This window comes from Anomaloglossus baeobatrachus, chromosome 1, assembly GCF_048569485.1.
Source record: "Anomaloglossus baeobatrachus isolate aAnoBae1 chromosome 1, aAnoBae1.hap1, whole genome shotgun sequence".
NCBI classification, from domain to species: domain Eukaryota; kingdom Metazoa; phylum Chordata; class Amphibia; order Anura; family Aromobatidae; genus Anomaloglossus; species Anomaloglossus baeobatrachus.
Window position 1 is genome coordinate 624,032,385 of NC_134353.1, and position 21,779 is coordinate 624,054,163.

The window sequence follows — 21,779 nt, forward strand, 5'->3', positions numbered from 1 at the left end:
GCTTGTGGGAGGCTGATGAAGGCTGCAGGAGGCAGCAGGAGATCTCCTGCTCCCGCTCATATAATATGCACTGCCGCTGTCCATCACCGTGGTGCTGAAACCGCACCGCGGTTAAGGGCTGGGGGAGTGGCGCATATTATATGTGCCTGTGCCCCCCTTTGATGGCACATGTCCCCCCCGTGTTAGAAATAGCCCCCATGCTGCGGCCCATAGTAAAATAAAAAAAAAAAAAAAACTCTTTACTTACCTCCTCCAGCGTGTCTCCCTGGTCTCCCTGCTACCGCTGTGATCAGGCACGCAGAGATGATGTCACTCTGCTGTGCCGATCACATGACCGGCACCGAGAACCAGGCATTGCAGGAGCTCAGCAGCACGGAGGGAGACACCGGGAGGACAGCGCTGGAGAATATAAGTAAAGAGTTTTTTATTTTACTATGGCCAGCAGCATGGGGGCCATATCAAACACAGGGGGACGTGTGCCATCCATAGGGGGCCATGGGCAGCACAGGGGGACGTGTGCCATCCATAGAGGGCCATGGGCAGCACAGGGGGACGTGTGCCATCCATAGGGGGCCATAGGCAGCACAAAGGGACGTGTGCCATCCATAGGGGGCCATGGGCAGCACAGGGGGATGTGTGCCATCCATAGAGGGCCATGGGCAGTACAGGGGGACGTGTGCCATCCATAGGGGGCCATGGGCAGCACAGGGGGACGTGTGCCATCCATAGGGGACCATAGGCAGCACAGGGGGACGTGTGCCATCTATAGGAGACCTTTGCCAGCTGTAGGGGACGTGTGCCATCAATGGGGGACATGTGGCATCACTGGGGGACATATTCAATATATAAGGGGGGCCATATCCAGATTAAGGGGGCTGATTTTAGGATGGGGGGGGTTATGAGGGACATATACCCTATATGATTTTTTAGAAGGACACTGCCATTATAAGACGGACCCCATTTAACATTAAAAAAAGGATTCTCTTTTCCTTCACCAAATTTGGGGGTGCGTCTTATAATCAGGTGCGTCTTATAAAGCGAAAAATACGGTAATACAATGAATGGTGTCATTCAAAAGTACAACTCGTACCGCAAAAAACAAGCCCCCACATGTCTACGTGTACAGAAAAATAACGTTATGGCTCTTGGAAGAAGGAGAGTATAAAACTTGAACAGACAAATCGCCCAGGGGTGAAGGGGTAAAACAATGCAGAACTGGAAGGCAGACACATCTCTGGCACTTGTATTCTTCACTAAGGAATGGCTTATACAGTTTTTAACCAGCTACCTGACAATTTATCAGAAGTTGAAAAAAATAAAATGCAAAGACACAGGAATCAGTCAGATACAAATCATTTTATTCCATGGGAATGGTCACAATATATTTACCACTTTGTAAATCAAGTCAGTAGGTAGTGCTAGAAAGGTTTAGGTTAGTGACAATAAAATGGAGTGCACATTTTTAAACACTTTTTTTTTTTTTTTTTTTTAAAGAGAATACCTGCATATTCTCACAATGCTAAACAGTCTACAACCAGTGACTTAAGAATGTAGGATAGAATTTTGTGTCTATCGTTTCAATTACCGCCAATAACCTCAAAAATGCAATCTATAATTACAACTATTATAAAATTAACTACAAAAAACAGCAAAATTTCTGCCGAAAATACATTGACAAAGTTTATATTCTTTTTCACCATAATATGACACTGTTCACGAAGGCCTCGCTGCTTATTCCTGGAATTTGTCTTGTTGCATTTTTGCCATTTTAATTGACATCTTTCTTGTTGCAGCTCTCCTACAATAATAGAAAACGGTTTCAGCACATTCCTGGGTTCAGTTTTAATCAGGTCAAGTGTTATGTCACGAGTCACATGAAGCCTAAGCACAGCACATTCTGCAGACAGGAGCATGTTCAGAGAGGTCGATGGAATCATTATACTTCTGAAAATAAACTGGGGAAGTGAAGTACACACTTTAATGAGTACAGCTCCCAAAACGGTCATCAAAAATGACGGAAAATGGAAAAAATAAAAAATAATTATCCAGAAATGTCCTATAAGGGAACTTAGCCTTGTCTCAAAACGTGTGACAAAAACAAAAGCCTGGTGCATTTGAAGACTGTCCTGTCTAAAGCCTGCTTTACACGTTGCAACTTCGCATACGATATCGTATGCGATTTGCAACGCCCCCACCGTATGTGCAGCACATTCAATTTGTTGAACGTGCTGCCAAACGATTACCCCCCGTCACACATACTTACCTTCCATACGACCTCGATGTGGGCAGCGAACGTCCACTTCATGGAGTGGGAGGGACATTCGGCGTCCCATCGACGTCACGCGGCAGCCGGCCAAAAGAAGCGGAGGGGCGGAGCTGAGCGGGACGTAAACATCCCGCCCACCTCCTTCCTTCTGCATTGTGGTCCGGGAGCCGCAGGACGCAGGTAAGATCTGTTCATCCTTCCCGGGGTGTCACACATTGCGATGTGTGCTACCCCGGGAACGTTGAACAATCGGACGTTCAATTCTAGAGAAATGAACGATGTGCATGCGATGAACGTTTTAACGTTCAATCACAATCGCACGTACCTGTCACACACTGCAATGTAACTTACAATGCCGGATGTGCATCACTTACGACGTGACCCCGCCGACACATTGTAAGATACATTGCAGCGTGTAAAGCGGGCTTAAGATTACACTGTCCAGAAATTACAGAATTGGTAAGTGTGCCTTAATGTACTCCAAAGGATTATACAAGCAAAGGATTCAAGTGTTAAGTTCATAAATGACATGTACCCTGATATGAATACACTGAAAACACACAACTAACCCAGCAAAGTAACGCAATGTTCTTTATGCAGATACATTGTTGGGTAAACTGAAAAAAAAAATAAAAAAATCATGCAAGTACTATACCCATGACTTTTTCCAACCCTCCATTATGCTGCTGTGCTCACTAACAGCACTCTTCCATCTTGATAGTTCATTTGACCACCCAAGGTTTAGTGAACCTAAAGAAATTGGGAAAGAGGTTAGTAAAAAGAATGTACCAATATGGCAGATTTAGTATTAATAACCTGTAATTTAGAACACTACACTTTAGAGGGGTTGTGCCAAGTTCCAAATTATTCTCCAATAACCCGTTTACTTGAAACCGTCCGCTATTCCCCCCCACCAGTACTAAGAATGGGGCTTTGAAGAGCCCAGAGTGATTTTATTGGAGGTCGAGCGTGCGCTCCTCCACTCTATTGATTCTTAATGAGGGTGTCTGAGACAGCCAAGCACAGCACTCGGCTATCTCTGGCGCTCACACTGAGAATGAGGGGAACAAAGGTGGCACATTTCACTTCTGCTTCATTTACACTAGGCTCTTCAAAGCCCTCTTCTTGGGGATTAGAACAACCCCTTTATTTTGCCAAAACCTATGAGAAGGCTCTGACAATTTAAATGAAGTGAAGGTGCGTACGCTTGACCTCCACTAAATTCACTTGGTGCTCTTCAAAGCCCCGTTCTCACAGCTTGGCATAACCCCTTAAAACTTCCCATAGTTTTTAGCAACAAAGTGTACACAAAATAGTCTTGGTTATTAGAGCACTACTATGCCACCTGATAATGAATAATGACTACATTGTCAAGTAACCAAATCAGTAAGTCATTACTTAGGAAAAAAGTTACACTTTGAGGGCAACACTGCTCGTTTCCACACTGAAAATACCAGTGGATTATCATATGGCATTCCTTGGCTCAGCTGTTAAGACTGAGAAAGAGAACAGCTGGGATTTGGCACTTGTGAAGAGCGAATCGATTTGCACCACCTTGGTCTAGTATACCGCCTCCTACCTGCTGGAATCCCTGGCATCTCCTCGGATTTTTAAACCTGCCACAACATCATGCACACACGTCTTTGCATCAGGCATACCAATTTAAAATAAAAAGGCAGGGTTCTCATCTGGCCGCCACTGCACTAGGGTCCTGTGAATCAATTCACTCATCGCTACGCAACAATGTGCAACCATTTTGCAGCAAATTACTTTTCCCCAGTTTTGATGTGATTGAGACAGTCAAGAACCTGCCAGAAGATTTTACCTGTGGCTCTGATGAACACTTTTGAAGATTTCCGCCCAACTTCCGATTCAATTGTGCAATGATACTCTGCATCCTTAGAGGCAGTATCTCTCACCCAAGTAAGGATGTGAACATTTCCTTCAGCAAGTGGGAGTACAGCTTCCTTAGCACAACTTTCCATTTTTACTCCATCTTTTTCCCACACAAAATGTGCATCTTTTGGACCTGAAGAACAAAAAGTCTTAGAAGCTTTACAGCAATCCACGCATTTACATGAAGTACTATCGACTTCTTCATGATTCTCTTACAAGGCATCTAAAGTAATAACAAGCCTCTATGAATAGAGCTGGCCTACAATTTATACACTTACTAATGAACTTATTACACTAGGAAGTTACAAAGTAAGCTACCTGTAATTAATACTCATTATACTAGGTACAAAACTAGTATGTTACATTGAAAAAATATATACTAAAAAGGTACCCGTTGAGTTACATAATAAATGTCTGTATTTTGGTCTTAAAACTAATTTTTGCAATTGTTGTGGATTAGAAATGCTGCACCATTTGGCTTTAAGGTTGTTTGTTTCTCTGCATATTGCTGGCTCAAGCTCATTCTGGCGGAGAGATTGTTACTTGTAACTCTTATCAGTGTTTTACCGTATTTTTCGGACTATAAGACGCACTTTTTCCCCCCCAAATGTTGGGGGAAAGTGGGGGGTGCGTCTTATAGTCTGAATTCAGGGTAGGGCTGCGGGGAATGAGGGTGCTGCGATGGAGCGGGTCATCGGGGGCACCAGCAGGCTGTAGTAGCGCCTGCCGTGACCACGTGGGCCCCCTCATTTCATATGCACGCCCATCCTCCCGCCCATCTCTCAGCACTGAAGCCGGCGCTGACATGTGGGCGGGATGATGGGCGGGGGACGCGCGCATAGTAAAAAGCCGCCCGTGATCACCCCTGGCAACTAAAGCCTGGAGTGATCATGTGCGGCTGTATTCACTGCTCCCTGCGCATCATTATCAGCGCGGGATGCAGTGAAACAGTGTACTCACCAGTCACCGTTCCCCTGCAGCTTCGCGCTGTCTTCCTGTCTGTGCCGGTCAGCTAATCTGTGTAGAGAGTGGTGAGCACAGGGATGACGTCATCGCTGTGCGCGCCGCTAGTGTCCACACAGATCACCTGACCGGCACAGACAGGAAGACATCGAACACACAAGCACGCACATATTATATGCTCACCTTACCTTCCATTCCATCGCTGGTCTCCTGGGACTTGCTGTTCTCTGGTACGGGGTCGGGCAGTGTATCGCGTTACCATAACGACGAGGGGGGAACTTCCTGGCCAGAGCGCTGACGTCAAAGGCAGAGCCACTTGCCTCTGATTGGCCAGTGCGCTGCCTTTCAGTAGCGGTGACAGGAAGTTCCTGCCTCGTTGCTATGGATGCCGATACACAGCCTGGAGTGGAGCGGAGCGGCGAACTACAGGACCCAGGAGGCGGGCGATGAAACGGAAAGTACACTATATTATATGATCACTTTACATTCCGTTCTATCGCAGGCCTCCTGGGTCTTGTAGTTCGTCGCGAGGACGTCGCGATGTACCCGGGAACTACAAGAACCATGAGACCGGCGGTGGAACGGAAGGTAAGGTGAGCATAATACTGTATGTGCGTGCGTGTGTGTGTTTGTGCGTACATGTGTGTGCTTGTGTGGACTGCAAGTGCGGGTCAGTGCACGGTGGATGGACGGAACCGGAAGTGTGTGCAGTGAGGATTTCGCTCGTACAGCAAAGCTTTCTCGTAAATCAAGTTATAAATTTACAGAAAGCTTTGCTTGTTAAGTGAAATTCTCGTTAAGTGGGTTACTCGTTAAGCGAGGTTCCACTGTAAAGTGAACTATAACTTGGACAATGCTACGTAACCTGGAAAGTTAATGCTGTCACATTAATGCTTTTAATGCTTGCTGTTTTAGAGTGTTCCATTCAGTGACTTATAATAGCTGAAGGCACAGGATTTCAATGCAAAAGAAGGGAATTTTGTTACTTACCGTAAATTCCTTTTCTTCTAGCTCTTATTGGGAGACCCAGACGATTGGGGTATAGCTACTGCCCTCCGGAGGCCACACAAAGCACTACACTAAAAAGTGCAAGGCCCCTCCCCTTCTGGCTATACCCCCCCGTGACATCACGGGTTCTCTAGTTTTAGTGCCAAAGCAAGAAGGGGGAAAGCCAATAACTGGTTTAAACAAATTAACTCCGAGTAACATCGGAGAACTGAAAAACCGTTCAACATGAACAACATGTGTACCCGCAAACAACAAAAAAAAATCCCGAAGGACAACAGGGCGGGTGCTGGGTCTCCCAATAAGAGCTAGAAGAAAAGGAATTTACGGTAAGTAACAAAATTCCCTTCTTCTTCGGCGCTCTATTGGGAGACCCAGACGATTGGGACGTCCAAAAGCTGTCCCTGGGTGGGTAAAGAAATACCTCATGTTAGAGCTGCAAGACAGCCCTCCCCTATGGGGAAGCCACTGCCGCCTGCAGGGCTCTTCTACCTAGGCTGGCGTCCGCCGAAGCATAGGTATGCACCTGATAATGTTTGGTGAAAAAATGTGCAGGCTCGACCAGGTAGCTGCCTGGCACACCTGTTGAGCCGTAGCCTGGTGTCGTAATGCCCAGGACGCACCTACGGCTCTGGTAGAATGGGCCTTCAGCCCTGAAGGAACCGGAAGCCCCGCAGAACGGTAGTCTTCAAGAATTGGTTCTTTGATCCATCGAGCCATGGTGGCTTTAGAAACCTGCAACCCCTTGCGCGTACCAGCGACAAGGACAAAAAATGCATCAGAGCGGCGCATGGGCGCCGTGCGGGAAATGTAGATTCTGAGTGCTCTCACCAGAACTAACAACTGTAAATCCTTTTCATACCGGAGAACCGGATGAGAACAAAAGGAAGGTAAGGATATATCCTGATTAAGAAGAAACGCGGATACAACCTTAGGGAGAAACTCCTGAATAGGGCGCAGCACCACCTTGTCCTGGTGGAATACTAGGAAGGGAGCCTTGAATGACAGAGCCGCCAGCTCAGACACTCGCCGAAGCGACGTGATCGCAACCAGAAAGGCCACTTTCTGTGACAGGCGCGAAAGGGAAACTTCCCTCAGAGGCTCGAAAGGCGGCTTCTGGAGAGCAACTAGTACCCTGTTCAGATCCCATGGATCTAACGGCCGCTTGTACGGGGGCACAATATGACAAACCCCCTGTAGTAACGTGCGCACCTTAGGAAGACGTGCTAGACGCTTCTGAAAAGAACACGGATAGTGCCGAGACTTGCCCTTAAAGGGAGCCGAGCGACCAACCTCTTTCCCAACCAGATTGCAGGAGGGAAGGCAAAGTAGGCAATGCCGATGGTCAGGGAGACACTCCCTGAGCAGAACACTAAGATAAGAATATCTTCCACGAGTTGTGGTAGATCTTGGCAGACCGCGGCTGGCTAGCCCGTCTCATGGTGGCAATGACGTCGTGCTCACGGTCGACCGACGGTGAGGTGCCACAGATCTCGGTACCACGACCTCCCCGGCCAGTTTGGGGCGACGAGGATGGTGTGGCAGCAATCGGTAGCTGGAACTGTGACCAATCCTGAGCCAAGGCGCCTGTCGCCAGAGCTCTTTGATCGTAAGACCGCGTCATGAAAATCGGGACCTTGTTGTTGCCGAGAAGCCATGACGTCGACGTCCGTCTTCATCCTGCGGCTACAGGTTTCTTGAAAACAAACGGGTGCAGAGCCCATTCCCCTGCGTCCACGCCCTGGCGACTGAGGAAGTCTGCTTCCTAGTGTTGTACGCCCGGGATATGAACAGCTGATATGGTGTATGCTCTGTCTTCTACCCATAGCAGAATCCGCCGGACCTCTTGGGAGGCTTGTCGACTGCGTAGTCCACCTTGGTGGTTGGTGTATGCCACCGCTGTGGATAGTCCGACTGAATTCGGATCTATTTGCATTCCAGCCACTGCAGGAAGGCTTGCAGTGCAAGATACACTGCCCAGAGCTCCAGACCACTGAGTTGAAGAGTGGACTCCTCTGAAGACGGTCTTTGACCGTCTGGAAAAGTGACACGTTCCTGTGTAGGGACATCGACTTCCCTCCCATAAGCGAAGAATGTGCTATTGAGGCGGACGCAGATGAAACTGCGTGAAAAAAGCTCGCCTCTGGATGAGGCGCCTCCTTGAAGGAGAGACTGCCCCCTCGTCTGTAGTGAACGCTGTTTGTCCAGCGGAAGCTTCACTATCGCTGAGAGAGTGTGAAAACTCTCCAGGAGATGCCAGCGATTGGGTTCAACCTTGAAAAGTTGAAGACCCACCCGAAACTCTGGGAAGGGTCCAGCGCCATGTTCAGGTTGTGTTGGCATGCTTCTAAAGGAGAGTGCCTTGACCAGTAGATTGCCCAAGTAAAGGATCACAGAGTGACCGTGAGAGCGCGGGACTGCTCCCTCTGCTGCCACGAACTTGGTGAACACCCGTGGGGCTGTCGCCAGCCAAAGGGTATGGCTACGAAACGAAATATTCTCGTCTTTACTAACGATTCGTAGCCAACGCCGGTGCCTCGGAGCAATCGGCACGTGTAGATAAGCATCCTGATGTCTATTGATGTTAGGAAAACTCCTTGAGACAGAGAGGCAATGACGGAGCGGAGTGATGCCATCCGGAACCGCCTGGTTTTCACGTGCTTGTTAAGCAGTATAAATGCCAGAACGGGACGGAAGGAGCCGTCCTATTTTGGCACCACGACCAGGTCGGAGCAAAATGCGTATCTGGTTCCTGAAGAGGAACAGGGATTACCGCTCTTTCCGCCTGCAGAAGAGCCTCGGCTCGGTCGGTGCGGTAGTTTGAAAACAAACTGACTCTCACTCACAGGCCCTTGACCTGCGGTAGGTAAATGCCGCTAAAGCGGGGGAGTCTGCCCCCCCGCGGTTGCGGAGTGAGAGGGCTGAAAATTATGAGGAAAAACACTTTGGTAGCGGGTCCTCCGGCTGCCTTCCCCGGGCGTGATTGAGCCCGCTAGGAATCTATGCCCTTCTGGGCTTTTTGAGTCGTCTTGGATAGTTGAATGATTTCATTCAACCCTTACCAACAGACTATCACTAGATAAAGGCAACCTGGTTAAGCACTTCGTTGGAAGCAGCCTCTGTTCCAATCTCTCAACTACTAGCCTCTGCGTAAAAACACGGAGTTGGCGGATGCCACTGACGTCCGGCTCGTAGAGTCTCGGACAGCAATAACAGCATGATTCGCCATGCCGACATTGCGAGTTAAAGACGCTGCTGGGACCGAGAGTACCTGTGACAGCGACCCCCTGCGCAATACTAGCTGAAATAGCTTGGAGTGCCTTCACGGCTGCGACTGCCGGAGCAACCGACCTGCCGATAGCTTCATAGACAGATTGCAACCAGAGGCCAATCTGCCTGTCAATGGCATTTTGAAGTGAAGTCCTATCCACCACTACAACTATAGATCTAGCTGCAAGCATGGAGATTGGGGAATCCACATTTGGATACTGGGTCTAGCGCTTGACCACGTCAGGGGGGAGCGACACGTGTCTCATTAATACGGTCGGAGAAACGCTTATCGTGATAAGCGTGTCGTTTCTGGACTGCTTCTCTGGAGTCAGAGTGCTAAACAAGTACTCAATATACGCTTGAGATACTGAAATAGAGATTTCTCTTGCTGTGAAGCTGACCCCTCCACTGGAGGAGTTGAGGGAGAAATACCCAACCTTTCGTTGATGGACGCAATAAGATTATTCACTATAGCGTCACCATCCGGTGTATCCGGATTGAGAGCGGTCTCAGGATCAGAGTCCTGAACAGCTACGTCTGCCTCATCGTACAGAGAGTACTCCAGCTGGGACCTTGACCAGTGATGGAGTCGAGGGCTAATCCCAGCGAGCCCGCTTAGACCATCTGGGACTGTCGACCGTGTCGGATGCCTGCTCTCTGGGATGCCTGGAATCACTCTGGCGCCTTGAGATGCTCCAAATCAGGGCGGCCAGGGTCATTGCAACCATATTGCCCACGGTCTGCTTGGGGTGCAAAGTCTGTAAGATGTCAGTCATAGTCACAGACAATATATCAGCGGAAAAACTGCAACTTCGTCCCTGTCTCTGGACAGAGATCACAGGTGGTTCTTTTGGCCACATATAGCAGAGACCCCGGTTGAGCAATTGCACGCACTGGGGGTCCTGGAACCGTATGACATGCAGTACAAGCAGCATAGAAAGCCCGTGCATTGGCAACTTGTCTTTTTCTGCTGTTGTTGTCTAGCTATCTAAGAGCCTAGCCGAGGATAGCGACCGTACAGTGAATAGTCATACAAGCATGAAGTACAAATAAACACTTCAGTACATGTAGTACACGCAGCATTGAAAACTTGTGGCTTGGCACATTTGCTCTTCTGCTGCTGTTGTCTATTTATCTAGGAGCATGAGACAAGGATAGCGACATACAGTGAATGTATAGCATACAAGCCTGACAGTAAACACTGCAGCCCATGCAATCCAAGCAGCATTGAAAGCTTGCGCGTTAGCACCCTAGCCTTTCTGCTGCTGTTGTCTATTTATCCAGGAACATTAGCCAAGGATAGCGACATACAGTGAATGTATAGCATACAAGCATGACAGTAAACACTGCAGCCCATGCAAGTCAAGCAGCATTGAAAACTTGTGCCTTAGCACCATTGCTCTACTGCTGCTTTTGTCTGTTTATCTGGGCGCATTAGCCAAGAATAGCGACATACAGTGAATGTATAGCATAACAATAAACCGTGCAGCACATGCAAGCGAAGCAGCATTGAAAGCTTGTGCCTTAGCACAAATTGCTCTACTGCTGCTGTTGCCCAATCTGACAGTAAACACTGCAGCACATGCAAACGACGAAGCATTGAAAGCTTGTGCCTCAGCAGCATTGCTTATTTGCTGCTGTTGCCCAGAATAGCGACAGTACAGTACAGTGCATAGCATATCAGCACACAGTCCAAAAACCCACTTCAGCATTAGTGGTGTCAGTACTGCTTACCGCCCGCACAAGAGCGGGTGTGAGGTCGCCCAAAAACCTGTGACTGGTTCCGTTCTCCCAGAGTGGAAACCATAATGGCTGCCGGCTTCTCTTCCCCGTCCTGTGCATAGGGGCGGGCCGTGGGCGAGCCCCAGCCAAGAGCGGGAACCCGGCGTCTCACTGTGTTCAGTGAGAGGGGGCTGGAGAATGCAAAGCAGACTCCAGCTCCCTGCGCTGAGCTACTGTACAGCGTCCCGCCCCTCCTCTGACTGGCAGGGCTGGGGCGGGAACGAAACGAAAGCTAGGCCGCAAAGCCGGGGACTCGAGTAATAAGCGCGGCCGTCCTATGTGCACGGCCGACGCCGAAGTCCCCCGGCGCACCACAAGTCCCAGCCGCGCCACAATGTAAAAAACAATCAGCAGTGGCCGGCGCGGCCGTTTTCAATACATAAATTCACTCAGCAAAGCTGCAGTGAATAATAGCACCAGCGCTCCGCGCTGTTGTCCCCGGCGCACTAACACTCCCAGCAATGCTGGTGTGTGTGTGCGCGCTTGCCCGGGGACACAGAGTACCTTGATGTAGCAGGGCCCTGTCCCTGACGATACTCAGCTCCATATCCAGCAGGTTCTTTTGGGTCTGTGGATGGAGCTCGGTCTCTGTGCCTGGAGACCGGTAAGATCCCACTTCACCCAGAGCCCCTCATGGGGATGGGGAAGGAAAACAGCATGTGGGCTCCGGCCTCTGTACTAGCAATAAGTACCTCAACCTTACAACACCATCCACGGGTGAGAAGGGAGCATGCTGGGGGCCCTATATGGGCCCTCTTTTCTTCCATCCGACATAGTCAGCAGCTACTGCTGACTAAAATCTGTGGAGCTATGCATGGATGTCTGACCTCCTTCGCACACAAAGCTAAAACTGGAGAACCCGTGATGTCACGGGGGGGTATAGCCAGAAGGGGAGGGGCCTTGCACTTTTTAGTGTAGTGCTTTGTGTGGCCTCCGGAGGGCAGTAGCTATACCCCAATCGTCTGGGTCTCCCAATAGAGCGCCGAAGAAACATAATCAGGATCGGACAGGTTGTTGAAGGATTTAACATGTGACTAGACGGGTCTGGGTATTTTAACACATTAAAAAAGTCCATGGTGTGCTTTCTGCATCACTGCATACTTGAAATGTAAATTTCATTATTAAAAAGGAAATGGGAAAAACTTTACTGAGTATTTTTACAAGCTAGTACTTACTGATGTCAATCCAATAGAGGTTGCTTAGGGGTAGCATTATGGGAGAAAAAAAAAATATAAACTAGACAGGTTAATAATATATACTACTATTCTAAAGCTGTAAAACAACTAGTTGCACCGGTTTTAGTGCAGTTTTGGAAACTGTTCTCTAACATAATTGGAATATAGCCTCCTTATTAAAGGGAGTCTGTCACCACATTTAACTTATCTAAAATAATACGGGCATAAAAGTGATAACTGTATGTCTCACCAAATTGCTGAGGAATTTTCATCAGTTTATGCAAATTTCCTCTTACAGGCTATAGGCAGGATGTTGCCCGGAAGAGAATGCTGCCTGCCCACTTCATCTCCCATCAGCATCATTCTGTCTGTGAAATCGGCCACAAGAGAGGAAGTTTTGGGCGTGTGCATTACTGTTCTCTTCTTCCACAGTCTTCCACTTTCTACGAGTATAGGTACCAGGGACAGAATGATGCTGCTGGGAGGCGACATATATGTACATGAAGTGCGGAGCTGCCCATAGCCTGGAAGAGCCAATTTACATAAAAGAAAATACATTTTCATAAATTTAACTAAGAAAAGAAAAACTTCTCAGCAGAAAGTCATCTGATGCGAGATACTGGTATCACTTTTTTTCATCAGTCTAAATTAACAATATGGGCATACAGGTTATAGATAGGTTAACCCTTTAGTGACTATTACAAATTGTTCATATGACGTGTCAATTTACGTGGCAATAACTTGAATGTTTCAAAATATTCAGGCTATTCTGAAACTTTTTTTTATGTGACACATTAACATAAAGAATAATGGTATATTTAGATTGATGTGTTTTAATTGTATTTATAAAAATAACACATTTGACCAAAATGTAAAAAAAAAAAAAAATTCGATCTGTTTTTTCAAACTTTGAACGATTACAAGGGGCTGCTGATAAGTTGGCTTTGGCTTTGTGATTTTTTTTTTTTAAAGCCTTATGTGTCTAATATATGTTTTCAAAACTGTGTTTGTTGCCTTTTGGAAACAGTGTTCTGCGCACACGGGAAAACAAAATGGTGGAGTCTAATGCGATATTTACAGTAATTGACAGCAGAGGAGTGATAAAATTCTGAAAGTCCGTGAAGGATATTCATGGTGATATGTCGCAGACATTAGGGGATCAATGCCCTTCATATTCCACAATTAAGAACTGGGTTGCCCAATTTAAAATGGACCAGTTCAGCACCAATAATGAACGTCCTGGACAACAGAGAGTGGTTGTTGTTCCAGAGATCGTCGATGCTGTGCGCAACCTCATACTAGAAAATCGACGAATTTCAGCTGAAGCAATAGCAGACATCATGGGGATTTCCAGCGAATGTGTTTGTGTCATTATTCATGAACATTTGGAGGAAGCGATCTGCAAAGTGAGTCCCCTAATGTTTCACAACACATCAAAGAAGCATGCGAGTGAAAACTTTCTGGTCCATTTGTCTGCGTTTCCAGACTGATAAGAACTTCAGAACTTGTAATTCCGATGTAAGATGTGTGTTGACATCAGTGGAGAGTATGTGGAATAAATGTAAAGTTTCATCCTCCTCCTCGTTTCGTTCTGGGTAAGGCCAAGGACTTCTCAGCAGCCCCTTGTATCACTTTAATCCGGATAGTCAGATCACACAAAAATGTTAACATTTAGCTTATGTTTACTTTATATCAGCACCATTTGTAACATGTCCTTTTACTTTGTTAGGATGCTAAAAGGTTTAAAAACTTAGCACCAATAAAAAAAAAAAAAAAAAAAAAAATTATACATTTTTACAGACCAATTAATTTTTTAAGTAACTTTTAGAGGCCTATGTATTGCAAATCTCCCCAAGGTAATACTAGTTTAAAAACAGCACCTCCCAACATATTCAAAACTGCTGTCATGTACTTCACTAACCCTTCAGGTATTTTTCAGGAATTAATGCAAAGTGCCATGAGAGGAATGAAAAATTGTATTTTTACCACCTAAATGCTCCTAACATCCGAACAGGCCAATATAGCCGACAGACTAAAGGGTGCTTTACACGCTGCAACATCGCTAGCGATCTAGTTAGCGATGTGACACCCCAGATCGCAGATGCGATCTGCCGAGATCGCACATGTGACCGGCGCTATAAAACCGACCTATGTGCGATCTCAGCAGCGATCTCGCTAGCGATGTCGCAGCGTGTAAAGCACCCTTATAGCTGTTATTTGGCCTTGAATTGCAATGGCAAGTATCAGGGCCACATAATCATTCTCAGGATGCTGATGGAATAAAGCGAGAAACCTCACACACTATTAACCATCTGGATGCCGTAGTCACTATGGACAGCAGCAACTAAAGGGTTAAGCGGCCATGGTGGGTGCCAACACTGATCGTGACTGATGCAGCAGGTTGTCTGCTATATTGTACAGCTGCAACATTTTCACCCGTGGGGGTGGGGGGGGATGCTATTCTCCCATATATGAGGTCAGTTAAAAGATGTATCGTTGGTCATTAAAGGGTTTACTGTGGTGACAGATTCCTTTAGAAACAATTTTTGGCGTTTTGACTGTTGCATGTTTGATATGGTCTAAAGGGGAAGCTATTCTCCTTGAGGAGATTGACATACCATTCCAGCATGCCAGTGATGAGGAGATGAAGAGACTTTAAGCCGCAATGCTCTTCTGAGAAATACACAAATTGTCTCTCCAGTGAGGAACTAGGATCATTAAAGGGTCCCTTTTAGGATTGCTACCTCTAATATGTTGCACTAGAGTTTGTCTACTTCATCATTGAAGAGAAAATTTGCATATTTCCCAAAGGAGCATTGTGGCTTAAAGTCTCCTCACTACTGGCATGCTTGAATGGTATGTCAGTCTCATCAAGGAAAATAGCTTCTTCTTTATACCCAGTCTTAAGGCCCCGTCACACTAAGCAACATCGCTAGCAACATCGCTGGTAACGAACAACTTTTGTGACGTTGCTAGCGATGTTGCTGTGTGTGACATCCAGCAACAACCTGGCCCCTGCTGTGAGGTCGTTGGTTGTTGCTGAATGTCCTGGGCCATTTTTTAGTTGTTGCTGTCCTGCTGTGAAGCACAGATCGCTGTGTGTGACAGCGAGACAGCAACAACTAATGTGCAGTGAGCAGGGAGCCAGCTTCTGCTGAGGCTGGTAACTAATGTAAACATCGGGTAACCAAGAAGCCCTGTCCTTGGTTACCCGATATTTACCTTTGATACCAGCCTCCTCCGCTCTCACTGCCTGTGCTGCCGGCTCCTGCTCTGTGCACAGATAGCTGCAGCACACATCAGGCAATTAACCCGATGTGTGCTGTAACTAGGAGAGCAAGGAGCCAGCGCTCAGTGTGCGCTGCTCCCTGCTCTGTGCACATTTAGCTGCAGCACACATCGGGTTAATTAACCTGATGTGTGCTGTAACTAGGAGACTGGGGGCTGGTCACTGGTTGCTGGTGAGCTCACCAGCAACTCGTGTAGCCACGCTCCAGCGATCCCTGCCAGGTCAGGTTGCTGGTGGGATCGCTGGAGCGTCGCAGTGTGACAGCTCACCAGCAACCTCCTAGCAACTTACCAGCGATCCCTATCGTTGTTGGGATCGCTGGTAAGTTGCTTAGTGTGACTGGACCTTTAGACTCTCATATAGCTAGATTAGATCTCATACTATGCACTGACGAGGGACAACCATCCCAAAACACTGTCTGCAAATTGAGAATCTGATCTAGCATAAAGACAAGGCTTGTTAAAGGGTAATTTTTTACTTTTAGGCTATGTGCCCACGCTAGAATGTCCCTGCGGATTTTTTTGCCTGAAAATCCGCGACTTTCGCGGCAAATCCGCACCCGCGGATTTGCCGCGGATTTGCCGCGGATTTTGATGCGGATTTTTTCTTTTTTTCCCCATTCAAAACCAAAAATCCGCACCAAATCTGCACCAAACAATTGACATGCTGCAGATTTTTCCGGATCAAAATCCGCGGCAAATCCGCAGCGGAAAAATCCGCAGCATGGGCACAGCATTTCCAAAATGCCATTGAAATGGCTTTGAAGTGCTGCTGCTGCAGATTTTCGGCAAATCCGCGGTAAATCCGCGGCAAAATCCGCGGCAAATCCGCGGTAAATCCTGTAGCGTGGGCACATAGCCTAACGATTACTACCTCCAATAGGTGGCTCTAGAGTTCATCTACTTACTGAAGAGACAATCTGCATGTTTGATATGGCAATGTGTTACTGCTATGGTACCTGTACAATTACATATATATGAAAACGCCATCACAGGAAAATTGAGGTAGTCCTAGATAAGTAAAATGTGAGTATTTCTGGAAAATAATGGCCATGACGCACACTTACTAATTCAAGTTCCCATTTTATACTCACCGGTCCCATGACAAAATAGGTGGAAAGTTCCATGGACATGAACCAGTTGGCCCTGATCACTTAGGAAAGGAGGAAGCAATTTAAGTACATCTCTTTCAGAATTAGACAGAACTTCAAGTGGCATGCTGGATAGTGAAGGATGCAGTTCAGAGGCCATAGAGGACACAAAGGAAGTGACGGAAGGAGGAAAAGGTATAGGAGATGAGGCTGTGTGACAGACAGGGATAGAAGAGAGAAAGTGAACTAAAAAAATAAAGGCAAAAAAGTAAAAAACATGACAATTCATGCAAAGAGTTCAGAAAAAGTCGATGTATAGAGGATGAAAAAGCAATACTGTGAATGTATGTCAGTGAATGAGGCACAACACTGACCAATACTCTTAAAACAATAAAATAATACTTTAATTTTAGGGCTTTCTGAATTTACATTTTATACAGAACTGGTATAGAAAAATAAACAATCATCTTTCAGAAATATAAACAGCAAGAATCACAGTATATTGTCCTCTATAGTCTTCTATACACTAATATGGAAAGGACGCACTAAATATTACCGCTACAATGCTTTCACAGGTCAGTCTTTTTATTCCAATGTAGGGTTTTTTTCTGCAGTGTTACTCCAGTGTTCTGACTGCTAAAATATATTATTAAAAAAAAAAAGTTTTTACTGAAACAGTTCATTTTTCCCTCATTGTCCAGACAAGCAATGGCTTGTAGAAGTGGTATAATCCTGCCCCATGGTGTCATTGTGGAAAGCAGGGATTATTTGCATCTTTCCCAAGGCTTATTATATTCATGCTCTGGCTCCGATAAATACTGTGCCGTGTAACGTGTTATGTTGCATATCGTAAAGGGAAAGACACCAAAAGAAAAAAAGTTTTTCTCCCTGAGAAAGCAAACTAACTTAAAATATATACATGTCACAAAACAATAGACAAATTAAAAAAAAAAACATAACAAAACACACAGAACCAATGTACAGCACATGTCATTTCCTAAATTTACACCTTCAAGTACTAAAAAGAATAGGTGAGGCCTTTGTGGGCCCAGCTGAGCAGATCTTTACCAATCTGATAAACAATTAACTTCCAATTTGGAATGAACGTTATAATTTCGGCATTGTGCAATGACTGAATACAATTTATCAGTCCGCTATTAAGGAGAAAGAAAAACAAGGAAAGACAAAAGGAAACACTAAAAGGGAATGTACATGGAAACACATAGACCAGTGTATCCCAGGGCTTAGATTAAAATAAAAAGGAATATCCACATCCTTTTACACAATGGAGAGACGCTAGGCAGTGAACGGTAAAACAGCCCTACTGCTTATGGCTCAGAATGCTTAGTTTCCATAAGTCCAAGCTTCAATCTCCATCGGAATCCGCATACTTTATTTCGCACTTGACATCGAACGGTTGGTCTGTTTCTTTTTCCTCTGTCGTCTCGTCTTCCTTATGTGTGATGTCCCCATTGCCGCAGTCTGGTTCCGTCTCATAGCCAGTGTCCTGTGGTGCTTTCGGAGTTATTCCACATTGATTCTCAGGGCATCCCTTCTCCACTAAGGTTTCTTTAACCCCTTGCTCACAGTCTTTTAGGTTGAGAGGAGTCTTCTTTTTGCTATGCAGCATGGCATCGCGGTACTTTAGACATGTGGCTGGTAGAAACCCTTTGTAGCAATTGTAGGTCAACAATGACATGAAAAGAAAAAAGAAAACGATGATCAAGATTATAAGTAGAGAGCAATCGTTGGTGTCAGTCAAGTACAGCGCCTTTCCCAGCCCAGAGTCAGGCATGGAGCTGAAAACCTCCATCAGAGGCACCGTGGGGGTTATCTTGTGCTTTCCATGGGTTACACCAACAAAAGTGGTCAGTGCTTGAGTCGTTGACATTTTGGTGGTTTTCTCCTTTGAAATTGGATAAATACGAGTGGTCGCTATGATCTCTTCCCTCCGTGTTGTAGTTTGTGTTGTGCTGGTCAGGCGGAGTGGTGGTGCCCTGACAATTTCCAATTCATGTTCCAGGACCATCTGAGAAAACACTTTGTCCAGTATGACCTCTTGTGACCAGCACTGATAGGAGCCTGCATCCCACTCTGTCACGTTCAGTATGATTAAATTACTGTGCATTAAGTATTTAGGTGGGTTTATATTCAAGGTTTCATTATTGAATGTCCAAAATACTGAAGCCAAATTAGACTTGTAGGAGCATTTCAACTCCACCACGCTTCCTGCCTTCACCGTGTACCTCATACTTTCCCGAATTTCTTTATCAGCGGAATCTAAAAAAGTGGGTATATATCAACAACCATTCTGATAAATGAGTCTATAATAAAAAGCTTAACGTTTACAGCCTTGAAGGGTGGCTTTACTTTGTCATAACCTTTATGTTGTGTCTTCAAACACAAACCTCAATCTATAATCGTTCTAAAACTGTATAGCAAACAGAAAGAGCCTTGCTAATCAGCAATGTATGAGAAGATCTCAGCAGTGATCTTTAAATATATTATGAGAAAAAGCCAATTGTCCTAAAATCTGACCAAGAGTTTTATAAATTTGATAATAGTATGTAATGTCAGAGAACATACCTGGGCAGCGAGATGTGTCTCCATTTAATGCCTGAATCAGTAGCCTAGAATAGACAATGGAAATCATGAAAAGTTAATGGGGACATTAAAATTCACTGAGCGAAGTTGCGTGACAAATAACCCATTACCCCCAAAAGACTACATATTACATGGAGTTGATTTACTGCAATCTATTGTCTTGTGGACAACCTCAGCACGTGATCGATCGGACATGTGCAGGATCCCAGCTGTTACTCCACTAGATACAGGTTGGTTACTGTTGACTGCAGCAAGTGAGCAGATACAGTTAGGTCCAGAAATATTTGGACAGTGACACAAGTTTTTTTATTTTAGCTGTTTACAAAAACATGTTCAGAAATACAATTATATATATAATATGGGCTGAAAGCGCACACTCCCAGCTGCAATATGAGAGTTTTCACATCCAAATCGGAGAAAGGGTTTAGGAATCATAGCTCTGTAATGCATAGCCTCCTCTTTTTCAAGGGACCAAAAGTAATTGGACAAGGGACTCTAAGGGCTGCAATTAACTCTGAAGGCATCTCCCTCGTTAACCTGTAATCAATGAAGTAGTTAAAAGGTCTGGGGTTGATTACAGGTGTGTGGTTTTGCATTTGGAAGCTGTTGCTGTGACCAGACAACATGCGGTCTAAGGAACTCTCAATTGAGGTGAAGCAGAACATCCTGAGGCTGAAAAAAAAGAAAAAAATCCATCAGAGAGATAGCAGACATGCTTGGAGTAGCAAAATCAACAGTCGGGTACATTCTGAGAAAAAAGGAATTGACTGGTGAGCTTGGGAACTCAAAAAGGCCTGGGCGTCCACGAATGACAACAGTGGTGGATGATCGCCGCATACTTTCTTTGGTGAAGAAGAACCCGTTCACAACATCAACTGAAGTCCAGAACACTCTCAGTGAAGTAGGTGTATCTGTCTCTAAGTCAACAGTAAAGAGAAGACTCCATGAAAGTAAATACAAAGGGTTCACATCTAGATGCAAACCATTCATCAATTCCAAAAATAGACAGGCCAGAGTTAAATTTGCTGAAAAACACCTCATGAAGCCAGCTCAGCTTTGGAAAAGTATTCTATGGACAGATGAGACAAAGATCAACCTGTACCAGAATGATGGGAAGAAAAAAGTTTGGAGAAGAAAGGGAACGGCACATGATCCAAGGCACACCACATCCTCTGTAAAACATGGTGGAGGCAACGTGATGGCATGGGCATGCATGGCTTTCAATGGCACTGGATCACTTGTGTTTATTGATGACATAACAGCAGACAAGAGTAGCCGGATGAATTCTGAAGTGTACCGGGATATACTTTCAGCCCAGATTCAGCCAAATGCCGCAAAGTTGATCGGACGGCGCTTCATAGTACAGATGGACAATGACCCCAAGCATACAGCCAAAGCTACCCAGGAGTTCATGAGTGCAAAAAAGTGGAACATTCTGCAATGGCCAAGTCAATCACCAGATCTTAACCCAATTGAGCATGCATTTCACTTGCTCAAATCCATACTTAAGACGGAAAGACCCACAAACAAGCAAGACCTGAAGGCTGTGGCTGTAAAGGCCTGGCAAAGCATTAAGAAGGAGGAAACCCAGCGTTTGGTGATGTCCATGGGTTCCAGACTTAAGGCAGTGATTGCCTCCAAAGGATTCGCAACAAAATATTGAAAATAAAAATATTTTGTTTGTGTTTGGTTTATTTGTCCAATTACTTTTGACCTCCTAAAATGTGGAGTGTTTGTAAAAAAATTGTTTAAAAGAACTGAGAGTCCTCAGTGGTTGATACCTTTTAATGGCTAACTGAAAAGATGGTAATGTTTGTAGAGTAGAGTGTTTGTAAAGAAATGTGTACAATTCCTACAATTTCTATCAGATATTTTTGTTCAAACCTTCAAATTAAACGTTACAATCTGCACTTGAATTCTGTTGTAGAGGTTTCATTTCAAATCCAATGTGGTGGCATGCAGAGCCCAACTCGCGAAAATTGTGTCACTGTCCAAATATTTCTGGACCTAACTGTAAAAGAAGGGGCTCCCTCTGTCACCTCAACATCTACCCAGAGGATATCCTTTTCGTTTGCCAGTGGGACAAAAAATAAACTGATTATTATTCTAAAATATTTTGTTTAAAGGGTTGTCCACTACTTGGACAACCCCCTTCTCCATCCATGTGTTTCCCCCCTCCAACAAAGAAGGGAATTTTGTTTACTTACCGTAAATTCCTTTTCTTCTAGCTCCAATTGGGAGACCCAGACAATTGGGTGTATAGCTTCTGCCTCCGGAGGACACGCAAAGTACTACACTAAAAAGTGTAGCTCCTCCCTCTGAGCATATACACCCCCTGGATAACCAAATATAGCCAGTTTAGTGCAAAAGCTGAAGGAGAATAGCCACCCACAAGTAGAGATAGAGCAAAAACCGGAACAACCGGAGCCTCTGTCTACA

General features: G+C 45.6%; 1 protein-coding gene across 4 annotated transcripts in view; it reads right to left on the minus strand.

The window, feature by feature from the left end:
• Window positions 1-1,314: 1,314 nt before the first annotated feature.
• The window catches only part of SEMA4D (semaphorin 4D), a 134,294-nt gene continuing 113,829 nt past the window's right edge, over window positions 1,315-21,779 (minus strand). For 2 of the 4 annotated variants that reach the window (XM_075318911.1, XM_075318915.1), the window contains exons 15-16: window positions 19,323-19,366; window positions 17,119-19,016 (exon numbers count right to left, since the gene is read on the minus strand). In XM_075318911.1, coding sequence (XP_075175026.1) covers window positions 18,103-19,016; window positions 19,323-19,366 — 958 coding nt within the window. In that variant the 3' untranslated portion in view covers window positions 17,119-18,102. Of the gene's footprint in view, window positions 1,799-2,921; window positions 3,017-4,091; window positions 4,296-16,739; window positions 16,947-17,118; window positions 19,017-19,322; window positions 19,367-21,779 lie in introns of those variants that run through there. The other 2 variants (XM_075318921.1, XM_075318929.1) reach the window with 2 other exon arrangements.